This window comes from Mobula hypostoma, chromosome 3 (genome assembly GCF_963921235.1).
Source record: "Mobula hypostoma chromosome 3, sMobHyp1.1, whole genome shotgun sequence".
Lineage (NCBI taxonomy): Eukaryota > Metazoa > Chordata > Chondrichthyes > Myliobatiformes > Myliobatidae > Mobula > Mobula hypostoma.
Genome location: NC_086099.1, coordinates 227,850,997 through 227,874,417, shown reverse-complemented (window position 1 = coordinate 227,874,417; position 23,421 = coordinate 227,850,997). Strand labels below are relative to the sequence as shown.

The 23,421-nt window shown below is 45.7% G+C and overlaps 1 protein-coding gene across 2 annotated transcripts in view; it reads right to left on the bottom strand.

Annotated features, from left to right (window-relative positions):
- LOC134344596 (uncharacterized) overlaps positions 1–23,421 on the bottom strand; it is a 159,271-nt gene that overhangs the window by 28,208 nt on the left and 107,642 nt on the right. For both annotated transcript variants that reach the window (XR_010017467.1, XM_063044680.1), the window contains exons 23-26: positions 20,761–20,872; positions 11,445–11,671; positions 9,105–9,138; positions 1,386–1,493 (exon numbers count right to left, since the gene is read on the bottom strand). Coding sequence is in view for 1 of the 2 variants with exons in the window: in XM_063044680.1 (XP_062900750.1) it covers positions 1,386–1,493; positions 9,105–9,138; positions 11,445–11,671; positions 20,761–20,872 (481 nt within the window). In the remaining variant the exon portion in view is untranslated. The remainder of the gene's footprint in view (positions 1–1,385; positions 1,494–9,104; positions 9,139–11,444; positions 11,672–20,760; positions 20,873–23,421) is intronic.

Sequence of the window (23,421 nt, the reverse complement as noted above, 5' to 3'; positions counted from 1 at the left end):
TGGGATGTCACCCCGAATCATTCCCCACATCCAATCCCATCTCTCTCTCACTCACTCCCACACCGATCCCGGGAATCCCCATAGACCTGACCTGGGATGTCACCCCGAATCATTCCCCACATCCAATCCCATCTCTCTCTCACTCACTCCCACACCGATCCCGGGAATCCCCATAGACCTGGCCTGGGATGTCACTCTGAATCATTCCCCACATCCAATCCCATCTCTCTCTCACTCACTCCCACACCGATCCCGGGAATCCCCATAGACCTGGCCTGGGATGTCACTCCGAATCATTCCCCACATCCAACCCCATCTCTCTCACTCACTCCCACATCGATCCCGGGAAGATCTCCATACACCTAGCCTGGGATGTTCCTCCCAGCCATCCTCCACATCTTATCCCACCTTTCTTACTCCTGCACCAATCCCGGGAAAATCTCCATAGACCCGTCCTGGGATATTCCTCCCAACTTCCTCCCGCATCCAAAACCACCTCCCTTACTGTTGCACCTCCCCTCAAGGCAACAGTAAGCGTATCTGTTCACCTGCATTTCCTTCTCCAGATCCCCCACCCTCACCTCACCACATCTCAACCCTTCGCCGCTCCATCTTACCCCCTACTGCAGAACCTCCAGTCAATCATGGCTGATTTAATATCCCTGTCAACCCCATTCTCCTGCCTTCTCCCCATAACCTTTGATGCCCTGACAAATCCAGAACCTATCAACCTCTACTTAAAACATACCCAGTCACTTGGCCTCCACAGCAGTATGAGCCAATGAATTCCACAAATTCACCACCCTCTGGCTAAAGAAATTCCTCCTCATCTCTGTTCAAAATGCATGTTCCTCTATTCTGAGGCTGTGCCCTCTGGTCCCTGGCCCTCCCACTCCCGGAAACATCCTCTCAATGTCCAGTCTATCTAGGCCTTTCATTATTTGATAGGTTTCAATGAGATTCCTCTCATTTTTCTCAACTCCAGCACTTATAAGCCCAGGGCCATCAAATGCCCCTCATGTTAACCCTTTCAATCCCGGGATAATTCTCCTGATCTTCCTCTGGACCTTCCAGCTCATCCTTCCTTAGATAAGAGGCCCAACACTCATAACACACCAAGTACGGTCTGACCAATGCCTCATAAAGCCTCAGCGTTACATCCTTGCTTTTATATTCTAGTCCTCTTGAAATGAATGCTGACATCGCATTTACCTTCCTCACCACAGACTCCAGCTGAAAGCTTAGCTCTCTGTCTCAGCTCCACTCCTCATCATCCCACCCACTTCCTGCCTTTACTGCCCACTTACCAATACCCAGCCCACCTCCCCATTCCACCCCGCACCTCTTCCCCCCTCCACCCCGGCCCTCGCACTCCCACCACTCACCCTCGCCGTTCCATCTGTGGGTCAGGATGAGGAAGGGCATGCTGACACAGAACTCGCAGGAAGAGAGGAGATGGAATGGAACACGTTCCTCGTGGGGGGCAGAGTGCTCTGGGATCAGCAGGAGAGAGAGAGGGAAAGGGGAGTCAAGCCAGAGAAACATTTCCTTCCACACTCCCAAACTGAAACTGAACTAGCTTCACATCACCACCATCCATAGAGTAGTACAGCATACTTCCACCTGACCGGACTGTGCTGACAAGATGCCATATCCAAGCTAGTCTTGATTGCCAGCGTTTAGTCCAAAATCAGGTTTATTATCACTGACATACATTGTGAAATCTGTTGTTTTGTGGCAGCAGTACAATGCAATTTATAATTTAAGAATGTATAAAGTTTATATATATATACACACACACACATACACACAAACACACACACAAATAGACAAACACGTGTGTGTGTGTGTGTGTGTATGTGTGCGTGCGTGTGAGAGAGAGTAAAGGAATAAGGTACAGAAAAGGGGGCGTGGCCATTGTGTGAATGGAGCGACGTTAGAGAGGGGAGGATTGGATGAGATACATATCAGGAAGTTTCTTTTTTCATTCTTCGATGACAACTCCATTCTCCATTTGTTAGTACATAAAGCAGCGACGATGACTCCATTCTTCATCTCACAAGCTGCTCTAAAAGCATTCAAAAGTAGGCATTCAACAAATGATCTTGAGATCCATTACCAACCTGATTTTCCCAATCTACCTGCATGTTAAGATCTCCCACGACTATCATAACACTGCATTGTTGACACACTTGTTTTACTTCCCAGCTACTGTCTGGACACACCTTGCACTGCAAGGACATGCAGGTAAGCAGAGGGGGTGGCACGGATCTGTTGGTGACATAGGATTGGAAGATGTAGAATTGTTGTGGGCAGTGTTAAGAAACTGCAAGGGTAAAAAGACCCTGATGGGAGATTATACAGGCCTCTGAACAGTAGCCAGGGTGTGGATTACAAATTACAACGGGAGATAAAAAATGCATGCCAAAAGGGCAATGTTACGATAGTCATGGGGGACTTCAATATGCAGGTAGATTGGGGAAAATCAGGCTGGTGCTGATATTGGATCTCACAAGAGAGAATTTGTAGAATGTCTACAAGATGGCTTTTTAGAGTAGCTTGTGGTTGAGTCCTCTGGAGGAATGACTATTCTGGATTTGGTTTTGAGTAATGAACCAGATTTGATTAGGGAGCTTAAGGCAAACAAACTTTAGGAGGTAGTGATCAGAAAATGATCAGATTCACCCTGAACTTTCAGAAGGAGAAGCTAAAGAATGATGTTTTAGTGTTACAGTGGAGTAAAGGGAATTACAGAGGCATGAGAGAGGAGTTGGCCAGAATTGATTGGAAGGGTACACTAGCAGGGATGATGGCTGAGCAGTTGTGGCTGGAATTTCTGGAAATAATTTGGAAGGTACAGAATATAATCATCCCAAAGAGGAAGAAGTATTCTAAAGGCAGCGTAACACAACCGTGACTGACAATAGAAGTCAAAGCAAACATAAAAGCAGAAGAAAGGAAATTATGGACCTGACCTCAGTGGTTGGGAAGACATTGGAGTCGATTGCTAAGGATGAATATTCGGGATACTTGGAGGCACATGTTAAAATAGGCCAAAAGTCAGCATGGTTTCCCCAAGGGAAAATCTTGTTCGACACATGTGTTGGAATTTTTCGAGGAAATAATAAGAAGGATAGACAAAGGAGAACCCACGGATGTTGTGTGCTTGGGTTTTCAGAAGGTCTTCAATAAAGATACCAGCATGGATAGAGCACTGGCTGAGAGAGTGGGAATAAAGGGAGCCTTTTCTGACTGACTGCTGGTGACCAGTGGTGTTCCACAGGGGTCGATGTTGAGGCCGCTTGATTTTTACATTGTACGTTAATGATTTGGATGACAGAATTAATCGCTTTGTGGCCAAGTTTGTGGATGATACAAAGATAAGTGGATGGGCTGGTAGTGTCCAGGAATTAGAGAAGCTGCAGAAGGATTAGGAGAATGGGCAAAGAAGTGGCAGGTGGAATAAAGTGTTGGGACGATAGAAGGAATAAAGGCGCAGACTGTTTTCTAAACAATGAGGAAATTCAAAAATCCAAGGTGCAAAGGGTCATGGCCTCGTGCGGGGTTCCTTGAAGGCTAACTTGTAGGTTGGGTTGGTGGTGAGGAAAGTAAATGTAATATTAGCATTCATTTCGAGAGGACTAGAATAGAAAAACAAGAATGTAATGATGAGGCTTTATTAAGCAATGGTGAGACCTCACTTGGAGCAGTTTTGGACACTTGGGAGTGGTTTAATCTAACATGGCAGGGGGATGGGAACCAGTATGATAGAGCTGAGGATGAGCCAACAGGTTTACAAGTGGATGATGGGTGTAATATGAATGTAAGGAAGGACAAGCCAATGATTGGGTACCAATGCAGACAGAGCAAAGAGTTAAATTGTACCACAGAGGCAAAATTCAAAAGGATGAAGAATACAGGACTGAAAGTGCTGTATTTAAATGCATGCAGCATTCAGAATAAGGTGGACGAAATTGTGGCGCAATTAGAGATTGGTTGGTACGACGTTGTGGGCATCACTGAAACATGGCTGAAAGACGGCTACAGTTGGGAGCTTAACATCAAAGATTATATGTTGTATTGAAAGGACAGGCAGGAAGGCACAGGTGGTCACGTGTCTCTGTTGGTAAGAGATGGAATTACATCTTTAGAAAGAAGTGACATAGGGTCAGAGAATGTTGAATCTTTGTGGGTGGAGTTAAGAAACTGCAAGGGTAAAAAAAACATTATGGGAATCACATATAGGCCACAGATAGTAGCCAAAATGTAGGGTTGAGATTGCAAAGGGAGCTGGAAAAGGCATGTAAATGTAAAAGGCATGTAATAAGGGTAATGTCACAACTGTAACGGGGGACTTCAATATGCAAGGGGTTTGGAAAAATCAGGTTGGTGTTGGATCGTAAGAGAGGGAATTTGTTAAATGCCTACAACTTTTTAGAGCAGTTTGTGCTTGAGCCTACTTGGGGAAAGGCTATCCTAGATTGGATGTTGTGTAATAACCCTGATCTTATTATGGAGCTTAATGTAAAGGAACCCTTAGGAGACAGTGATCATAAATATGATTGAACTCATACTGTAATTTGAAAGGGAGAAGCTTAACTCACATGTATCAGTTTCACAATGGAATAAAGGGAATTACAGAGGCGTGAGAGAGGAGCTTGCCCAGGCAGATTGGAAGCAGTTGCTGGTGGGGATGATGGCAGAACAGAGGTGGCTGAAGTTTCTGGGAATAGTTCACAAGGCACAGGGTAGATATGCCCCACAGAGGAAAAAGTTCTCAAATGGCAGGGCTAGACAACCATGGCTGACAAGGGAAGTTAAGGAATTCATAAAGCCAAGGAAAGGGCATATAAGGTAGCAAAAGTGAGTGGGAAGTTGGATGATTGGGAAGCTCTTAAAATCCAACAAAAGGCAACTAAAAAAGCTAGAAGGGAAAAGATGGCCAGGATACCAAAGTTTTTTCAGTCATATAAAGAAAAAATAGGGAGATAAGAGTTGAGATTGGACCACTGGAAAATGATGCTGGTGAGGTAGTAATGGGGTCAAAGAAATGGCAGATGAACTTAATGGGTACTTTGTATTAGTCTTTACTGTGGAAGAAACTAGCAGGGTACCAGAGATCCGTGAGTGTCAGGGAGCAGCAGTGAGTGCCATTGCTATTATAAAGGAAGCAGTGCTCGGCAAACTCAAAGGTCTTAAGGTGGATAAGTCACCTGGACCAGGGATCTCATTGAAACCTACCGAATGTCGAAAGGACTAGATAGGGTGGATGTGGAGAGGATGTTTCCTATGGTGGGTGTATCCAGAACTAGAGGGCACAGCCTCAGAATTGAGGGGTGACCCTTTAGAACAGAGGTAAGGATGAATTTTTTAGCCAGAGAGTAGTAAATCTGTGGCAGAGCATTTTAAATCTGTGGAATGCTCTGCCACAGACTGCGGTGGAGGCCAAGTCTGTGGGTATATTTAAAGCAGAAATTGATCATTTCAGGATTTGTCAAGGCATCAGAGGATATGGCGAGAAGGCAGGTGTATGCGATTGAATGGGATCTGGGATCAGCCTTGATGGAATGGCAGAGCAGACTCGATGGGCTGAATGGCCTAATTCTGCTCCTATGCCTTATGGTCTTATCTAAGAAAGGATGTGTTAACATTGGAGAGAGTTCAAAGGAGGTTCACAAAAATGATCTGAGAATGAAAGGCTTGTCGTATGAAGAGCGTTTGATGGCTCTGAGCCTGTACTCACTGGAATTTAGAAGAAGGGGGGGGATCTCATTGATGGGAGAGGAGGTTTCCTATGGTGGGGAAGTCTAGGACCAGAGGTCACAGCCTCAGAATAAAGTCACGTTCATTTAGAAGAAAGACAAGGAGGAATATTTTTAACCAGAGATGGTAAATCTGTGGAATTCGTTGCCACTGGTGGCTTTGGCGGCCAGGTCATTGGGTGTATTTAAGGCAGGTGTTGATAGTCAGGGCATGGGGAGAAGGGAGGAGAATCGGGCTGAGGGAAAATGGATCAGCCATGATCAAACAACGTGGAGCAGACTCAATGGGCCAAACAGCCTAATTCTGCTTACGGTTTAAGTCTTACCGTTTTATAACTTTTAACCTCATGCCAAACAGAGATTAGGGATGAGAAGATGAGCTTCATTTGTCGTGTGTACATTGAACCATGCAGTGAAATGTGCCATTTGCATCAAAGCGGTGAGGACTGCGCCATGTCGCCAAGCCTCTGGCGCCAACATAGCATGCCCACAGCTCTTTGAATGTGGGAGGAAACTGGAGCAGCTGGAGGAAATCCACATGGTCACGGGGGGAAATGTACAGACAGAGGTGAGAATCGAACCCGGGTTGCCACCACTGTGCCACCATGCTGCCCTGTGTACCATTTCCCTTAAAACTTTCCAAACCACAGACCTGTCCAACTGTCTGCTAAAAGCTTTTATTGTACCTGCCTTAAGCACCTCCTCTGGCAGCTCGTTCAACATAGATGTCTAAAATAAGTTGTCCCCAATAGACCAGTATAGCACAGTACAGGCCCTTTGGCCCACAATGTTGAGCTGACCCACTAACCTACTCTAAGTTCAATTTAATCCTTCCCTCTCACATAGCCCTCCATTTTTCCATCGTCCATGTGCCTATCTGAGAGTCTCTTAAATGTCCCTAATGAGAATGATATATACAACCCTATTGCTACTGTTATTACCAATAACTGTAGATCCCCTTTTTTTCAGCTTTCACGGGGGACAAGACAAGGTTGCCCATTAAGTCCTTTGTTATTTAATTTAATACTAGAACCCCTTGCTATTGCTCTTCATGAAGCTAAAGGTATTTATGGGGTTTTTGTGAATGAGACCATTCATAAGATTTCTCTTTAAGCTGATGATTTACTGGTTTATATATCTGATCCCGAGGAATCTATTCCTGCCTTGCTAAAGTTATTGAATGTATTTGGAGATTTTTCAGGACATAAAATAAATTTTAGTAAAAGTGAATTGTTTCCTTTAAATGAATCTGTTTCTATATATGATAATACTCCTTTCAAAGTCATGGATTCCTTCAGATATTTAGGTGTTATAATCACTAAAAAATATAAGGATCTTTATAAAGCTAATTTTGTTCCCTTGATAGATTCTATGAAGTATTTATTTAGTAGATGGAACCCACTTACATTTTCACTTGCTGTTCGCATCCATATAGCCAAAATGATGATTTTATGAAAATTTTAAAATTTATTTCAGAATATCCGTTTTCTGACTAAGAAGTTTTTTGATAGGATTGATTCTATTATTTTACCTTTTATTTGGAATAATAAAAGACCACAAGAATTAGTAAATGTCACTTACGAAAGTTGAAAAAGGATGGAGGTCTCGTTTTGCCTAATTTAAGAATGTATTACTGGGCTGTTAATGTGCGATATATGTCCTTTTGGTTACACTGGGTTGATAAGAACGATTGGGCAATTTGGGTAGATTTGGAATTGAAAGCTGTGAAACAGTTTTATTTAACCTCGTTATTGGGAGCTGCTTTACCGATACAATTAGCTAAAGTTGCTAATTAAAATTTATACCCTGTTATTCAGCATTCTTTACAAACTTGGCTCCAGTTCCGTAATTTTTTTAATCTTAAAAAATTTAAACTTTGTGGTTTAATTTATCAAAAATACTTTTTTAAGCCTTCTTTGAGCGATCCAATTTTTTTACTTTGGGAAAATAAAGGTATTAATTCTTTTCTGGATTTATTTAAAGAAAACAGATTGATGTCTTTTGAACAATTAGTTGATAAATATTCTCTTTCATACTCACACTTTTTACAATACCTTCAAGTTAGACATTTCTTACAAAAATATTTAAGCAATTTTCCTTACATATTGGATGCCGACCTGTTAGATACTATTACGAGTATGAACCCTTTGCTGAAGGGTTCCATTGGAAGAATTTATAATTTACTATTACAATGGGATAAGCGTCCTTTATTTAACATTAAACAAGATTGGGAAAAGGAACTCAATTTGACTTTTATGACGGAGGACTGGACGCGGATTCTGAAGTTGGTTAACTCTTCTTTGATCTGTGCTAGTCATTCACTGATTCAATTTAAAATTGTACATCGTTACTATGTGACGAAGGAGAGACTATCTAAAAGGTTTCCTAATGTTAATAGTTATTGCAATAGATGTAAAACTGAGACAACTACACTGACACAGATGTTTTGGTCCTGTTCTATACTGGAACAGTTCTGGAAGTCAGTTTTTTCTACAATTTCTAAAGCACTTAAAATTAATATACAACCTAACAAATTAACTGTGCTTTTTGGAATAACTTCTCAAGATATCCATGGTATCTCTTTGTCGGACCAACATGTCATTGCACTTGTTACATTGATAGCAAGGAGGGCCATTTTGTTGAAGTGGAAGGATACATCGGCTCCCATTTTGTCACATTGGTTCTCTCAAATGATGCTATGTCTTAGTTTGGAGAAAATTAGAAGTCGAACTTTTGAAGCTATGTTTGATTTTGAGAAAAGGTGAGGTTCATTCGCTCGTTACTATCATTTGAGTTAATTGATAGATTTCCTCCACGATCTAATTGTAATTTTTTTTTCTTGCTGGTAGTTTGATGTTTATCTTCAGAAGCTTTTTGTCTAACACATGGCTCCGGGGATGAACACCTAATGGGGTTTTTTTTTCTCACTTTTCCTGGCTTAGTAGGGTTTTTTTTTCTTTTTTTTTGTCACCAAAATTTTTTCAATCTTTAAAATAATTTTTTTTTCTTGAGACATTGTAAGTGTTGCCTACTTCGATGTATTCTTGTTAATTTTGGATAATTATACTAATAAGATTTGAAAGAAATGTCCCTAATGTATCCGCCTCAGATAATGGTAGGGGTCCATGGCATGAAGAGCGTTTGGAACCCCTGTTCTAACCCAATGAGTCCTTCCCACCTTCTCTCCCCTGGTATCAGGCCAACTGGTCTCAGACACAACAAACCCCCATCACAAACCCTGGCATGACATACGGTGGTCCTCCAGGGAGAGGACACCCACCTCACCCCTCACAGCCTGACCACAATTCAGCAAACTCAGTTTATGTAAAGACTGAGACTGACCTTCATACTTGAGAACCACTTCATCTGCCGATATCTACGGAAAAGAGAGGGAAAATACCAAATGACTGGAAGGAAAATAATTAGATAGGGAGACAGCACTGTCCAAGCTAAATCTCCCTCACCCACAGGTCAACAGTAAACTTCCCCCCACCACACTCCACCAGGTCAACTCCCCCCACCCACAGCCCACAGCCCACCAGGTCAGCAGTCAAATCCCCATACCCACAGCCCATCAGGTCAACTCCCCCACCCACAGCCCACCAAGTCAGCGATCAAATCCCCATACCCACAGCCCAACAGGGCAACTCCCCCACCCACAGCCCATCAGGTCAACTCCCCCACCCACAGCCCACTAGGTCAGCAGTCAAATCCCTATACCCACAACCCACCAGATCAACTCCCCCCACCCACAGCCCACCAAGTCAGCGATCAAATCCCCATACCCACAGCCCAACAGGGCAACTCCCCCACCCACAGCCCATCAGGTCAACTCCCCCACCCACAGCCCACTAGGTCAGCAGTCAAATCCCTATACCCACAACCCACCAGGTCAACTCCCCCCACCCACAGCCCACCAAGTCAGCAATCAAATCCCCATACCCACAGCCCAACAGAGCAACTCCCCCACCCACAGCCCACTATGTCAGCAGTCAAATCCCCCCACCCACAGCCCACCAGGTCAACTCCCCCCACCCACAGCCCACCAAGTCAGCGATCAAATCCCCATACCCACAATCCAACAGGGCAACTCCCCCACCCACAGCCCATCAGGTCAACTCCCCCACCCACAGCCGACTATGTCAGCGGTCAACTCCCCCCACCCACAGCCCATCAGGTCAACTCCCCCACCCACAGCCCACTATGTCAGCAGTCAAATCCCCCCACCCACAGCCCACCAGGTCAACTCACCCCACCCAAAGACCACCAGGTCAGCGGTCAATTCCCCCCACCCACAGCCCACCAGGTTAACTCCCCCCACCCACACTCCATCAGGTCAATGGTCAAATCCCCCCCACCCACAGCCCACCAGGAGAGTGCTAAACTCCCTCTACTCACAGTCCACCAGATCAACGGTCAACTTCCCCATTTCATGGCCCACCAGGTCAGTGGTAGACTCCCACCCTCATTGCCCACCAGGTCAACAATCAAATCCCTCCACCCATAGCTCACCAGGTCAACAGTCAGCTCCCCCACTCACAGTCCACCAGGCCAATTCTCCCACCCCCACAGCCCACAAAATCAATGGTCAATCCTCCACCTACCCCAGTCCAAAGGGTCAAATCCACTCACAGGTCACAGCTCAACTACCCTCAGGTTACAAGGAAGTCAAAGGTCACCACTCAGAGTTCATAAGATCCATGTCCAACCCCACCCACAAGTCATCAGGTCAACGCAACCCATAAGGTAGCCCGAGTTGGTACAGGACATTCTGAAAGTGGAGGGTGAGCAACCAGAGGTCATGGTCCATATTGGTATAAACAACGTAGGCAGGAAAGGAGATGAGGTCCTGCATTGTAAGTATAGGCACTTAAAAGACAGGTCCTCTAGCATTGTGACCACAAGATTATTCTGATGCAATGTGGAAATTAAAGGAACGAGCAGTGCCTGAAGGGGTTGGTGTAGGGTCGGCTTCAGGGCACTGATGACCACACAAGAGAGATGGGATGTGTCTGAACTGGAGGAGCACCAATATCTTCGCAGGGAGGTGTTAAAAGTAAAAAGGTTGCAAAGGAGAGTGCGGAGCCACGCAAATGTTCAGGGTCTTAAATGAATACTTCCCGTCTACATTTAAGGTGAAGAAGAACTTAGAAGCTAGGAATTCACCAATGGACCAGTGATATCCTGCAGCATATCAACACTATGAAGGAAGTGGTGTTGGAGGTTCTGAAAGGCATAAAGGTAAGTAAGTGACATGATGCTTGGTGGAGTTGTGGATAGTGTAGAACGTTGTCCTAGGTTACAATGGGACATTGACAAGATGCAGAGCTGGGCTAAGAAGTGACAGATGGAGCTCAACCCGGAAAAATGTGAAGTGATTGACTTTGGAAGGTCAAATTTGAAGGCAAAGTACAGGATTAATCGCAGGATTCATAGCAGTGTGGAGGAACAGAGGGATCTTCAGGATCCACGTCCATAGATCCCGCAAAGTTACCATGCAAGTTGATAGGATGGTTAAGAAGGTGTGGTGTATTGTCCTTCATTAGTTGGGGATTGAGTTCAAGACAATCTTGCAACTGTATAAAACCCTGGTTACAGCACACTTGGAATATTGTACTGAGTTCTGGCTGACTAATTATAGAAAGAATGTGGAAGTGATAATTGAAAAACAACGGCAGGAACCTCAACAAGATCTGTCGGATTTACATCCGTTTGATTTATTTTCATCATCTTGACTTTCCCCAGGAATTTCTCCAGCTCCCGGAGTGGCGAGGACTCAGATGCTACTGGCTTCCTCAGGATCGTGGTTGGCTCTGCTTCCTCGTCGCTCTCTTCAATCTTGGGCAGATTGAAGTCCACCTGGGATCGCGCACACACAGTCGTCATCCACTTACGGATTCCGATCAGCTCTACCCAGAAGAAAGAAACAATAAGCAGTTATCATCGTCTACGGAGGGGGGTAAAGAGTTGACATTTTGGGCCAAGACCAAACAAAAAAGAGCTTTGACCAGTGAGCAATCTGGACATCGGAAGTTTGGAGAGGAGGGGACTTCAATCAGGTCCACTGCCCGAGGATAAAAGGCAGCAGCGGGTCACCACAGTGTAAAGAGATTTGACCAGTGACCAATTGGTGTTTGGGATTGATTAGCAAGAGCAAATTAAAGGAAGGCAGGGCAAGCATTGTGGCCATCACTGAAGCAACCTTCGTCTGAGTGGACAGAGTCAGAGTGGTGATCGAGGCTTCAGTCAGAGAAAGCAAAGGAAAGAAAAGCTCAAGGTTAAGTTTGTTTTCCCTCCCGTCTTTATATCTGCTCAGCTGGGACAGTAGAGATGCCAAGCAGGATGGTTGCGTGCTCCTCCCTGACGACTACAACTGCAAGAAGTGCATCCAGCTGCAGCCTCTAACAAACCAGGTTAAGGAGTTGGAGCTGAACTGGATCAACTCCAGGTCATTCAGGAGGCTGACGGGGTGATAGATAGGACACATAGAGAGGTAGTTAACATTCAAGGTGCCGGACACAGGAAACTGGGTGACAGTCAGGAAGGGGAAAGAGGTTAAGGAGCCAGTGCAGAGTACCCCTGTGCCCAACCCCCTCAACAACAGCTATATCACTTTGGATATGTCATGGGGGTTGACCTATCAGAAGAAAGCCATAGACATTGGGTTTCTGGCACTGAGTCTGCCTCTGTGCCTCAGAAGGGAAGTGGGGGAGAAGAGGCACGCTGTGTTGATAGGGGATTTGTTAGTTAGGGGAATGGACAGGAGGTTCTGTGGGCAAGAATGAGATTCCCAGGTGGAATGCTGACTCCCGGGTGCCAGGATCAGGGACACCTCAGAATGAGTCCTCAGCATTCTTAAGTGGGAGGGTGAACAGCCAGAAGTTGCGGTCCATGTAGGTACCAATGACATGGGTAGGATGAGTCACAGGGAGTTAGGTACTAAGTTAAAGGGTAGGACCTCCAGGGTTGTGATCTCAGGATTGCTACCCGTGCCGCGTGATAGTGATGCTAGAAATAGGAAGATTATACAGTTTGATACATGGCTAAGGAGTTGGTGTAGGAGGGAGGGCATAAGATTTTTGGATCACAAATAAGAGAAAATCTGCAGATGCTGGAAATCCGAGCAACACACACAAAATGCTGGAGGAACTTAGCAAGCCAGGCAGCATCTACGGAAAAAAGTACAGTCCACGTTTCGGGTCAAGACCCTTTGGCAGGATTTTTGGATCCATGGTTTCACTTCCAGGGAAGGTGGGACCTGTGCAGAAGGGACGATTTGCACCTGAACTGGAGGGGGACTAATATCTTAGTGGGAAGGTTTGTTAATGCTGCACGGTGGGGTTTAAACTAGAGTTGCAGGGGAATGGGAACCAGAGTGTCAGAACAGTTAGTGGAGAGGTTGTGGAGGCAGACGTTAACAGGAATCAAAAGCTTGAGCATGGTACAACTAGCGTCCTGAGCTGCCTAAATTTCAATGCAAGAAGTATTGTAGAAAAGGTGGGTGATAGTGCTGAAGGTGAGGTGGCTGGTTTACAAACAGAGGCAATATGCAGTGAGGAGAGGCTGTTGATAGGGCAACATTGCATCAACAGGGTGAGTTGCAATGTAAAAGCAGACAAAATCAAAAAGGGTGAGTACAGTACTGAAAGTGTTGTATTTGAATGTGCGCAGTATACGGAATAAGATAGATAAACTTGCAGCATAGTTGCAGACTGGCATTAATGAATCATGGCTGAAAGATTATAACTGGGAGCTTAATGTCCAAGGATACACATTGTTTTGGAAGGACAGGCAGGAAGGCAGAGGGGGCGGCATTACTCTGCTGGTAAAAAATTAAATCAAATCATTAGAAGGAGGTGACATAGGGTCATAAGGTGTTGAATCATTGTGGATAGAGCTAAGGAACTGCAAGGATAAAAAGACCCTGATGGGAGTTGTGTACAAACCGCCAAACAGTAGTAAGGATGTGGCTCACAAATTACAACAGGAGACAGAAAATGCATGCTAAAAGGGCAATGTTATAATAGTCACGGGGGGCTTGAATGTGCAGGCAGATTGGGAAAATCAGAATGGTGCTGGATTACAGAAGGGGAAATTTCTAGAGTGCCTACAAGATGACTTTTTAAAGCAGCTTGTGGTTGAGCCCATGAGGGGATCAGCTATTCTGGACTGGGTGTTGATCAATGAATCAGAATTGACTGGAGAGTTTAAGGTAAAAGAACCCTTAGGGGACAGGAATCATAATATGATTGAATTCAGTCTGAAATTCGAGAAGGAGAAGCTAATGTCAGATGTATCAGTATTACAATGGAGTAAAGGGAATTGCAGAGACATGAGAGAGGAACTGGCCAGAACTGATTGGAAAAGAACACTGGCAGGGATGACAGAAGAGCAGCAATCCCTGGAATTTCTGGAAGCAATTTGGAAGGCACAGGATATGTATATCCCAAAGAGAAAAAAGTATTCTAAAGGAAAGATGACACAACCGTGGCTAAGAGAGGTCAAAGCCAACATAAAAGCCAACAAGAGGGCATATATTAGTGGGAAGTTAGTGGATTGGGAAGCTTTTAAAAACCAACAAAAGGCAACAAAAAAAAATCACTAAGGTAAAGATGGAATACGAAAGTAAGCTAGCCAATATTATTAAAGTGAAAACCAAAAGTTTCTCCAGAAACATAAAGTGTAAAAGAGAGGTGAAAGTGGATATCTTCCAGAGTGAGACCACTGGAAAACAATGCTGGAGAGGTAGTAATGGGGGACAAGGAAATGGCAGACGAACTGAATAAGTATTTTGCATCAATTTTCACTGCGGAAGAGACTAGCAGCATGGTGGAATTTCCAGGTGTCAGGGATCATGAAGTGTGTGAAGTTACCATCACTAGAGAGAAGGCTCCTGGGAAACTGAAAAGTAGATAAGTCACCTGGATCAGATGGTGTACACCTCAGGTGCCTGCAGAGATCACGGAGGCATTAGTAATGATCTTTCAAGAATCATTAGATTCTGGTATGGTTCTGGAAGACTGGAAAATTGCAAATGTCACTCCACTCTTCAAGAAAGGAGAGAGGCAGAAGAAAAGAAACTGTAGGCCAGTTAGACTGACCTCAGTGGCTGGGAGGATGTTGGAGTCGATTATCAAGGATGAAGTCTCAGGGTACTTGGAGGCACATGATAAAATAGATCGTAGTCAGCATGTTCTCCTCAAGGGAAAATCTTGTCTGACAAACTTGTTGGAATTCTTTCAAGAAATAACAAGCAGGATAGACAAAGGAGAATTGATTGATGTTGTGTACTTGGATTTTCAGAAGGCCTTTGACAAGGGGCACACATGAGGCTGAGTTACAGGGAAATTCTAGTATGGATAAAGCAGTGGCTGGATTGGCAGGAGGCAAAAAGTGGGAATGAAGGGAGCCTTTTCTAGTTGGCTGGCAGTGACTCACAGTGTTCCACAGGGGTCTGTGTTGGGACTGATTCTTTTTATGTTATATGTCAATGATTTGAATGACAGAATTGATGGCTTTGTTTCCAAGTTGGCAGACGATAGAAAGATAGGTTGAGGGGCAGGTAGTTTTGAGGAAGTAGAGAAGCTACAGAAGGATTTAGAACAGATTAGGAGAATGGGCAAAGAAATGGCAGATAGAATACAGTGCCGGGAAATGTATGGTCATGTATTTTGGTGGAAAAAAATGAAAAGGGTTGACTATTTTCTAAGTGGAGAGAAAATACAAAAAAGATGAGGCACAGAGGGATTTGAGAGTCCTTGTGCAGGATTCCCTAAAGGTTAATTTGCAGGTTGAGTCTGTGGTGAGGAAGACAAATGCGATGTTGGCATTTATTTCAAAGAGAATAGAATATAAATGCAAGGATGTAATGTTGAGACTTTATAAAGCATTGCTGAGGCCTCACTTGGAGTATTGTGAGCAGGTTTGGGCCCCTTGTCTTAGAAAGGTTGTGCTGAAACTGGAGAGGGTTCAAAGGAGGTTCACGAAAATGATTCCAGGATTGAATAGCTTGTCGTATGAAGAGTGTTTGATGGCTCTGGGCCTGTATTCACTAGAATTCAGAAGAATGAGGGGTAACCTCACTGAAACCTATGAAATGGTGAAAGGCCTTGACAAGAGTGGATGTGGAGAGGATGTCTCCTATGGTGGGACAGTCTAAGACCAGTGGACACAGCCTCAGAATAGATGAGCATTCTTTTAGAATGGCGATGAGGAGGAATTTCTTTAGCCGGAGGGTGGCAAGTCTGTGAAATTTTTTACGATAGGCAGCTGTGGAGGCCAAGTCTTTATGTATGTTTAAGGCAGGGGTTGATAGATTCTTGACTGGTCAGGGCTTGAAGGGATACTGGGAGAAGGCAGGAGATTGGGCCTGAGAGGAAAATTGGATCGGTCATGATGAAATGGCAAAGCAGATGCAATGAGCCAAATGGCCTAATTTTGCTCCTATATCTAACGGTCTTCTGGTCCTAATGAAGGCTCTCAGCCTGAAATGTCAGTTGTTCATTTCCACACATGCTGCCTGACTTGCTAAGTTCCTCCAGCATTTTGTGTATGTTGTTCTGGATTTCCAGCAACTACAGAATCTCTTGTGTTTATGGGAAATGGTCATCAGCTTCTTCCCCTACACCATCATGATTTCTGAATGGTCCACAGACACTGCCTCGCTCATTATTCCTCCTTTTAATGTTATTTATTTATTTTTGAAATTTAGAGTAATTTTATGTCATTGCACTCTACTCTGCCACAAAACAAACAAATTTCACATCATTTAAGTCAGCAATAGTTAATCTGATTCTTATTGTTTATACCAGGGATTCCCAATTTGGGGCCCATGGACCCCTCTTTTATGGTATTGATCCATGGCACAAACAAGGTTGGGAATCCCTGGGTTAAACAGATTGAAAACTGGGTTGAACTCAATGGGGTTTTAAAGAATGAGAGGTAACCTTACTGAAACAGGATTCTTAGGGAGTTAGGCAAGGAGCTAAAGGAGATTTGGTATGTCACCAAAGGCTCTAGTAAATTTCTACTGAAGTACCGTGGAGAGTATTCTGACTGGTTACATCACTGTCTGGGATGGAGGGGCCAGAGCACAGGACCAGAAAAAGCCGCAGGAAGTTGTAAACTCAGCCAGCTCCATCATGGGCACCAGACCCCCCGACATCCAGGACACCTTCAAAAGCTGGCATCCATCATCAAGGACCCCCACCACCCAGGACATGCCCTCTTCTCATTGCTACCATCAGGGAGGAGGTACAGGAGCCTGAAGACACACACTCAATGTTTCAGGAACAGCCTCTACCTCACCCCCATCAGATTTCTGAACGGGCTGTGAAATCACAAACAGTGCTTCTTTATTTAAGACCATAAGATACAGGAGCAGAGTGAGGCCATTTGGCCCATTGAGTCTGTTCCGCCATTTCATCATGGCTGATCCATTTCCCTCTCAGCCCCAATCTCTTGTAGCAGCTCTTCATTTCTTACTGTCTGTCAGTAATTTTGTACAAATGTCCTGCCACTGCCACTACAGAGCAACACATTTCACTACTTGCGCCAGTGATACTCAAGCCAATCCGTCTCTGATTGTGAGATGGTTTCTGGCCAGTGAGTCTGGTGGCCTGATCCAGGTGTGACTGATAACTGAGAATTTCTTTCCTCAGAAGGGTGAGTGGAACTCCTTGATACAGAGAGTTCAGCAAGCAAGCATACAAGGATGGAATAAATAGATTTCTAATCAGTGAGGGTTCAGGGGTTTAGTAGTGCGATCACTCGAGTCGAGGGTGATGTTCTCCCATAGGGCTATTCTCTTAATGGAGAACGCCTCTGCATGACTGTGAGTCTATGGAGTCTGATGCACAGCCAACCATCACACGGTCCTTGACAGATCGGGGTCAGGGTCCAGTGCATGGAGTGTAAGATGGCTGGGGACCCTTCACTGCTGTAAGCTTCCTCCACCTTCACTGTCATTGTGATGCGTCATCATCTTCTGCCAGCTCCACCACTGAGGTCGTGGCTGGATTGCTCTTCGTCCTTACCCAACCAGGAGCTAATCTCCAGATGGCATCACCCTCGGGACCTCAGGAACTCACCACGACAAGATGACGATTCTCAGAGAAGATGCAGGGGTTCGGGTGAAAGGGCAGGAAAGTGGATGAGGAATGCTGGATCAGCCACTGTTCTATTGAATGCAGAGAAGGATCGAGGGGCCCATGTCTGTTCCCACAGCTTACGGTTTAATGAGAGGATAGGAATGGTGATGGGAAGTGAGAGGGTCTTACTGCGGTGCAGAAGCACCCCGAAAGGGAGCAGAGAAATGAAAATACTGTTAAACTCCAGTTGTGCCTCAACAATATCAGGGGATTCCCAAACTTAGGGCAATGGAGCCAGACACCAGAGACATGAGACATTTGACTCACCACATTCGTGATGAACGCCCCACCCCACCACACACCCCACGCATAAATAACACTTACTCACGACAGAGCCTTATTCTCCCAATGTAACACACACACACACACACACACACACACACAAAGTTCTGGAGGAACACAGTATTTGCTGATACTGATACTGAGCCTCTATGGAAGGGCATAATCAGTCAATGTTTCTGGCTGAGTGTATCACATCAGATTGATTCTGAGAATGTGGCAAGGATGCAGGGGACCGATCGAACGTGCAGGCAAATTGACTGGATGCCCGGAGTGCGGGAGGCACGCTTTTTTTTGGCATAGTCTTTTGAGCGCGTAGTGTATGCGGTCGATCAATCACGCGGTGAATTAATTGGGCTGCCTCCTAGTGGCAGAGGCTTTTGAGTGCCTATGTTTGTCACTCCCATGGCGTTTACCGTCGCTAACATGATTCATTAAAACACTCAATCGTACTACTCTGTTGTGCGACATAAGACATAGAAACATGATTATGTCATTCAACCCATCAAATCTGCTCCACCATTCCAGCATGGCTAATTTATTAACACTCTCAACTCCATTCTCCTGTCTTCTCCCTTAACCTTTGATTCCCTGACTAAACAAGAACCTGTCAACCTCCACTTTAAATTTATCCAATGACTTGGCCTTCACAGCTGTTTGTGGCAATGAATTCCACAGATTCACCACTCTCTGAATAAAGAAAATCCTCATCTCTGTTCTAAAGGGATGCCCCTCTATTCTGAGGCTGTACCCTCTGGTCCTAGACTCCTCCACCATAGGAAACGTCCTCTTTACATCCACTCTATCGAGGCTCCTGTCATTCTTCCAAACTCCAGTGAGTACAGGCCCAGAGCCTTCAAACTCTCCTCATATGTTAACCCTTTCATTCCAGGGATCTTTCTCATGAACTTCCCCAGGACCCTCTCCAATGTCAGCACATCCTTTCTTAGATAAGTGGCCCAAACTGCTCACAATACTCTAAGTGAGGCCTTACCAGAGCCTTATAAAGCCTCAGCATTTTATCCTTGTGTTTATATTCCAGTCCTCTTGAAATGAATGCTAACATTGCATTTGCCTTCCTCACCACAGACTCAACCTACAAATTAACCTTTAGGGAATCCTGCACAAGGATCCCAATTCCCTTAGCATTTTTTGTTTTGTATTTTTTGTATTTTTGTATTTTTCTATTTTCTCTCCATTCAGAAAACAGACAACCCTTTCATTTCTTCTACCAATGTGCATGACCATACACTTCCTGCAATCTATTCCATCTGCCATTTCTTTGCCCATTCTTCTAATTTAAGTTTTCCTGTAGTCTATCTACTTCCTCAAAACTACCTTCCTCTCCACCTATCTTCATATTATCAGAAAACTTGGCCACAAGCTGTCAATTTTGTCATCCAAATCATTGACATGTAACGTAAAAAGAATTGGTCCCACCACAGACCCCTGTGGAACACCATGAGTCACTGGCAGACAACCGGAAAAGGCTCCCTTTATTCCCACTCTTTGCCTCCTGTCAGTCAGCCCTATTCTCTAGCCTTGCTAGAATCTTTCCTGTTGTAGTTCTTACTCTGCATTATATGTAACACCCCCTGCACAAACCCCACTAACCCACAACAGCGGCGTATTTGTTAATACAACACACACACACACACACAAAATGCTGGAGGAACTCAGCAGGTCAGGCACTATCTATGGAAATGAATAAGCAGTCAACGTTTCTGGCTGAAACCATTCATCAGGACTGGGAAGGAAGGGGGAAGAAGCTGGAATGAGAAGATGGGGTGGGGTGGGGTGGGGAGAGGGTAGGAGGACGTTAAAAGGTGATAGGTGAAACCAAGTGGAGGGGGAGGGCAGACTCAATGGGCTGAACTGCCTAATTCTGCTCTTACGTCTTATGGGTAATCTAAGAAGCAGAGAGGTGATAGGGGAAAGGGCAACTTACTGGAGAAGGAAAGGAGAGGGGACCATTGGAGAAAGGACAGGAGGAGAGACACCAGAGGGGGGTGATGAGCAGGTGAGACTAGAAGGGGTGAGAGGTGAACCACAATTGTGAAAGGGAATAGAGAGAAGGGGAAGGGGAAGAAACGACCAGGAATTGGAATAATCGATGCCTTTAGGTTGAGATGTTATTCGTCCAACCCAGGTCTGGCCTCATTGTGGCAGTAGAGGCGACCATGGACTGACCTAAGATCACAAGGCCATAAGGTATAGGAGCAGAAATAGGTCACTTGGCCCAAGGAGGCTGATCCAGTGACCTCTCAGCCCCAGTCTCCTGCCTTCTACCCATATCCCTTCATACCTTGATCAATCAAGAATCTTATCAACCTCTGCCCTAAACATACATAAAGACTTTGCCTCCACAGCTGCCTTTGGCAAAGAATTCCACAGATTTACCACTCTCTGGCTAAAGAAATTCCTCCTCATCTCCATTCTAAAAGGACGCTCACTCTCCACGTGTTGGAATGGGATTGGGAATGGCAGGTTGAATTGAAATGGTGGCCTCCAGGAGACCCTGGCTTTTGCGGAGGACAGAGCGGAGGTGTTTGTCAAAGCCCTCTACTTACTGGGGATAATTTCATCGATTATCTGCAATGGCTTCAGGACCGGTTCAAACTGCACCGATAATTCATTGCAGATTTCATCCAGAAACTGCTTCAGGCGAGAGTGGATTTCTTGCTGAACAGTAAGAGAGATGATGGTTAATTCATCTTATCCAAGTTCAAGGTTATTGCCATTTCAACCATATACACATATACCGCCAAAGGAAACAACGCTGCTCCAGACCAAGGTGCACAACACACAAGACAAGGTAATGCTACCCAAATAAATTAACAAACAATTCCAATTCTTCCCACCACACAGTGGGTAGTGTTTACCATCAACTTGTGGACTGTGTTTGATGAAAAGGGCTGATGGCTCTTGACCACCGTTCGTCTATCAGGAGGCCACGAAGTGCAGTGCAGCCAAAACTGGAGTATGATTGTCAGAGTGAAAGCTTGTCCTGCACACTGTTTATACAGATCAGACCATTACACAGAGCACTGAGGTAGAACAAGGTAAAACAATAACAGAAGGCAGAGTGTTACAGTGACAGAGAGAGTGCAGACAAACTAATAAGGAATGAAGCCAAAATAAGGTAGATTGCGAAGTCAAGAATCCATCTTATAGTTCTAGGGGCATAAAATGGGGGAGTCACGGTAGTGCAGTGGTAAGGGTGATGCTATTACAGCTCGGGATAGCGGAATTCAGAGTTCAGTACCAGTGACCTCTGGAACGAGTCTCTGTACGTCCTCCCCGCGGAATATGCGAGGTTTCCCCAGGTCCCCACAGTCCAAAGGCACACCATGTTGGTTAACCGTCCTGTGACGAGGTTAGGGTTATACGGGGTGGTTGGGGGTTGCTGTACAGCACAGCTTGAAAGGCCCAGAAGGACCGATTCCACACTGTATCGATAAATACATAAAATTAAATTTTTAAACGTTCTCCTTCAGTTCAGTGGCACACGCGATGCTGGGGGGGGGGGGAGAGAGAGAATGTCCAGGGTGGGAGGGGGAGAGAGAGAACGTCCAGGGTGGGAGTGGGGAGAATGTCCAGGGTGGGAGGGGGGAAAGAGAGAATGTCCAGGGTGGGAGGGGGAGAGAGAATGTCCAGGGTGGGAGGGAGGAAAGAGAGAATGTCCAGGGTGGGAGGGGGAGAGAGAGAATGTCCAGGGTGGGAGGGGGGAGAGAATGGCCAGGGTGGGAGGGGGGAGAGAGAGAATCTCCAGGGTGGGAGGGGGGAGAGAGAATGTCCAGGGTGGGAGGGGGGAGAGAGAATGTCCAGGGTGGGAGGGGGGAGAGAGAATGTCCGGGGTGGGAGGGGGGAGAGAGAATGTCCGGGGTGGGGGGGGGGGGAGAGAGAATGTCCAGGGGGAGAGAGAATGTCCAGGGTGGGAGGGGGGAGAGAGAGAGAATGTCCAGGGTGGGAGGGGGGAGAGAGAGAGAATGTCCAGGGTGGGAGGGGGGGAGAGAGAATGTCGAGGGGGGGAGAGAGAATGTCCAGGGTGGGAGGGGGGAGAGAGAATCTCCAGGGTGGTTTGGGGGGGGAGAGAATCTCCAGGGTGGGAGGGGGGGAGAGAGAATGTCCAGGGTGGGAGGGGGAGAGAGAGAGAATCTCCAGGGTGGGAGGGGGGGAGAGAGAATGTCCAGGGTGGGAGGGGGAGAGAGAGAGAATCTCCAGGGTGGGAGGGGGGGAGACAGAATGTCCAGGGTGGGAGGGGGGAGAGAGAATGTCCAGGGTGGGAGGGGGAGAGAGAGAGAATCTCCAGGGTGGGAGGGGGGGGGAGAGAATCTCCAGGGTGGGAGGGGGGAGAGAGAATGTCCAGGGTGGGAGGGGGAGAGAGAGAGAATCTCCAGGGTGGGAGGGGGGAGAGAGAATCTCCAGGGTGGGAGGGGGGAGAGAGAATGTCCAGGGTGGGAGGGGGGAGAGAGAATCCCTCTTTATCTCAGTTCCAAAGGGACTCCCTCAATTTTGAGCCTGTGCCCTCTAGTTCTGGATCCCCCTATCAGAGGAAACATCTCCACATCCACCCTATCGAGTCCTTTCAACATTTGTTAGGTTTCAGTGAGATCCCCACACATTTTTCTAAATTCCAGTGAGTACAGGCCCAAAGCTGCCAAACTCTCCTCATGTGGGGAGAAGGTAGGAGATTGGAGCTGACAGGAAAATTGGATCAGCCATGATGAAATGGCAGAACAGATTCGATGGGCCATATGGCCTAATTCTGCTGCTATAACTTGGGGTCTGGTGCAGAAGGCAGGAGAATGGGGTTGAAAGGTATCATAAATCAACCATGATGGAATGGTGCAGCAGACTCAATGGGCCAAATGGCCTAATTCTGCTCAGATGTCTTATAGTCTTATGGTCCAAATTTATTCTCAAAGTCCATATATGTCACCATATACTACGCCGAGATCCAGTTTCTTGCAGGCATTCACAGTAGAAGATAGACATGCAACAGAATCACTGAAACACTACCCACAAAGCCTGACAAATAACCAATGTGCAAACAAAGACAAGCTGCAAATAAAATCATTGAATAAATAGATTTAAGAAATAATACAGAGAGCAGGACTTGTGCAGCCCGTGAAAGTGAGTCTGCAGGTTGTGGAATCAGTTTGGCGTAGAGGAGAGTGAAGTTATCCTCTCCGGTGCAAGAGCCTGATGGTTGGAGGAGGGTAATTACT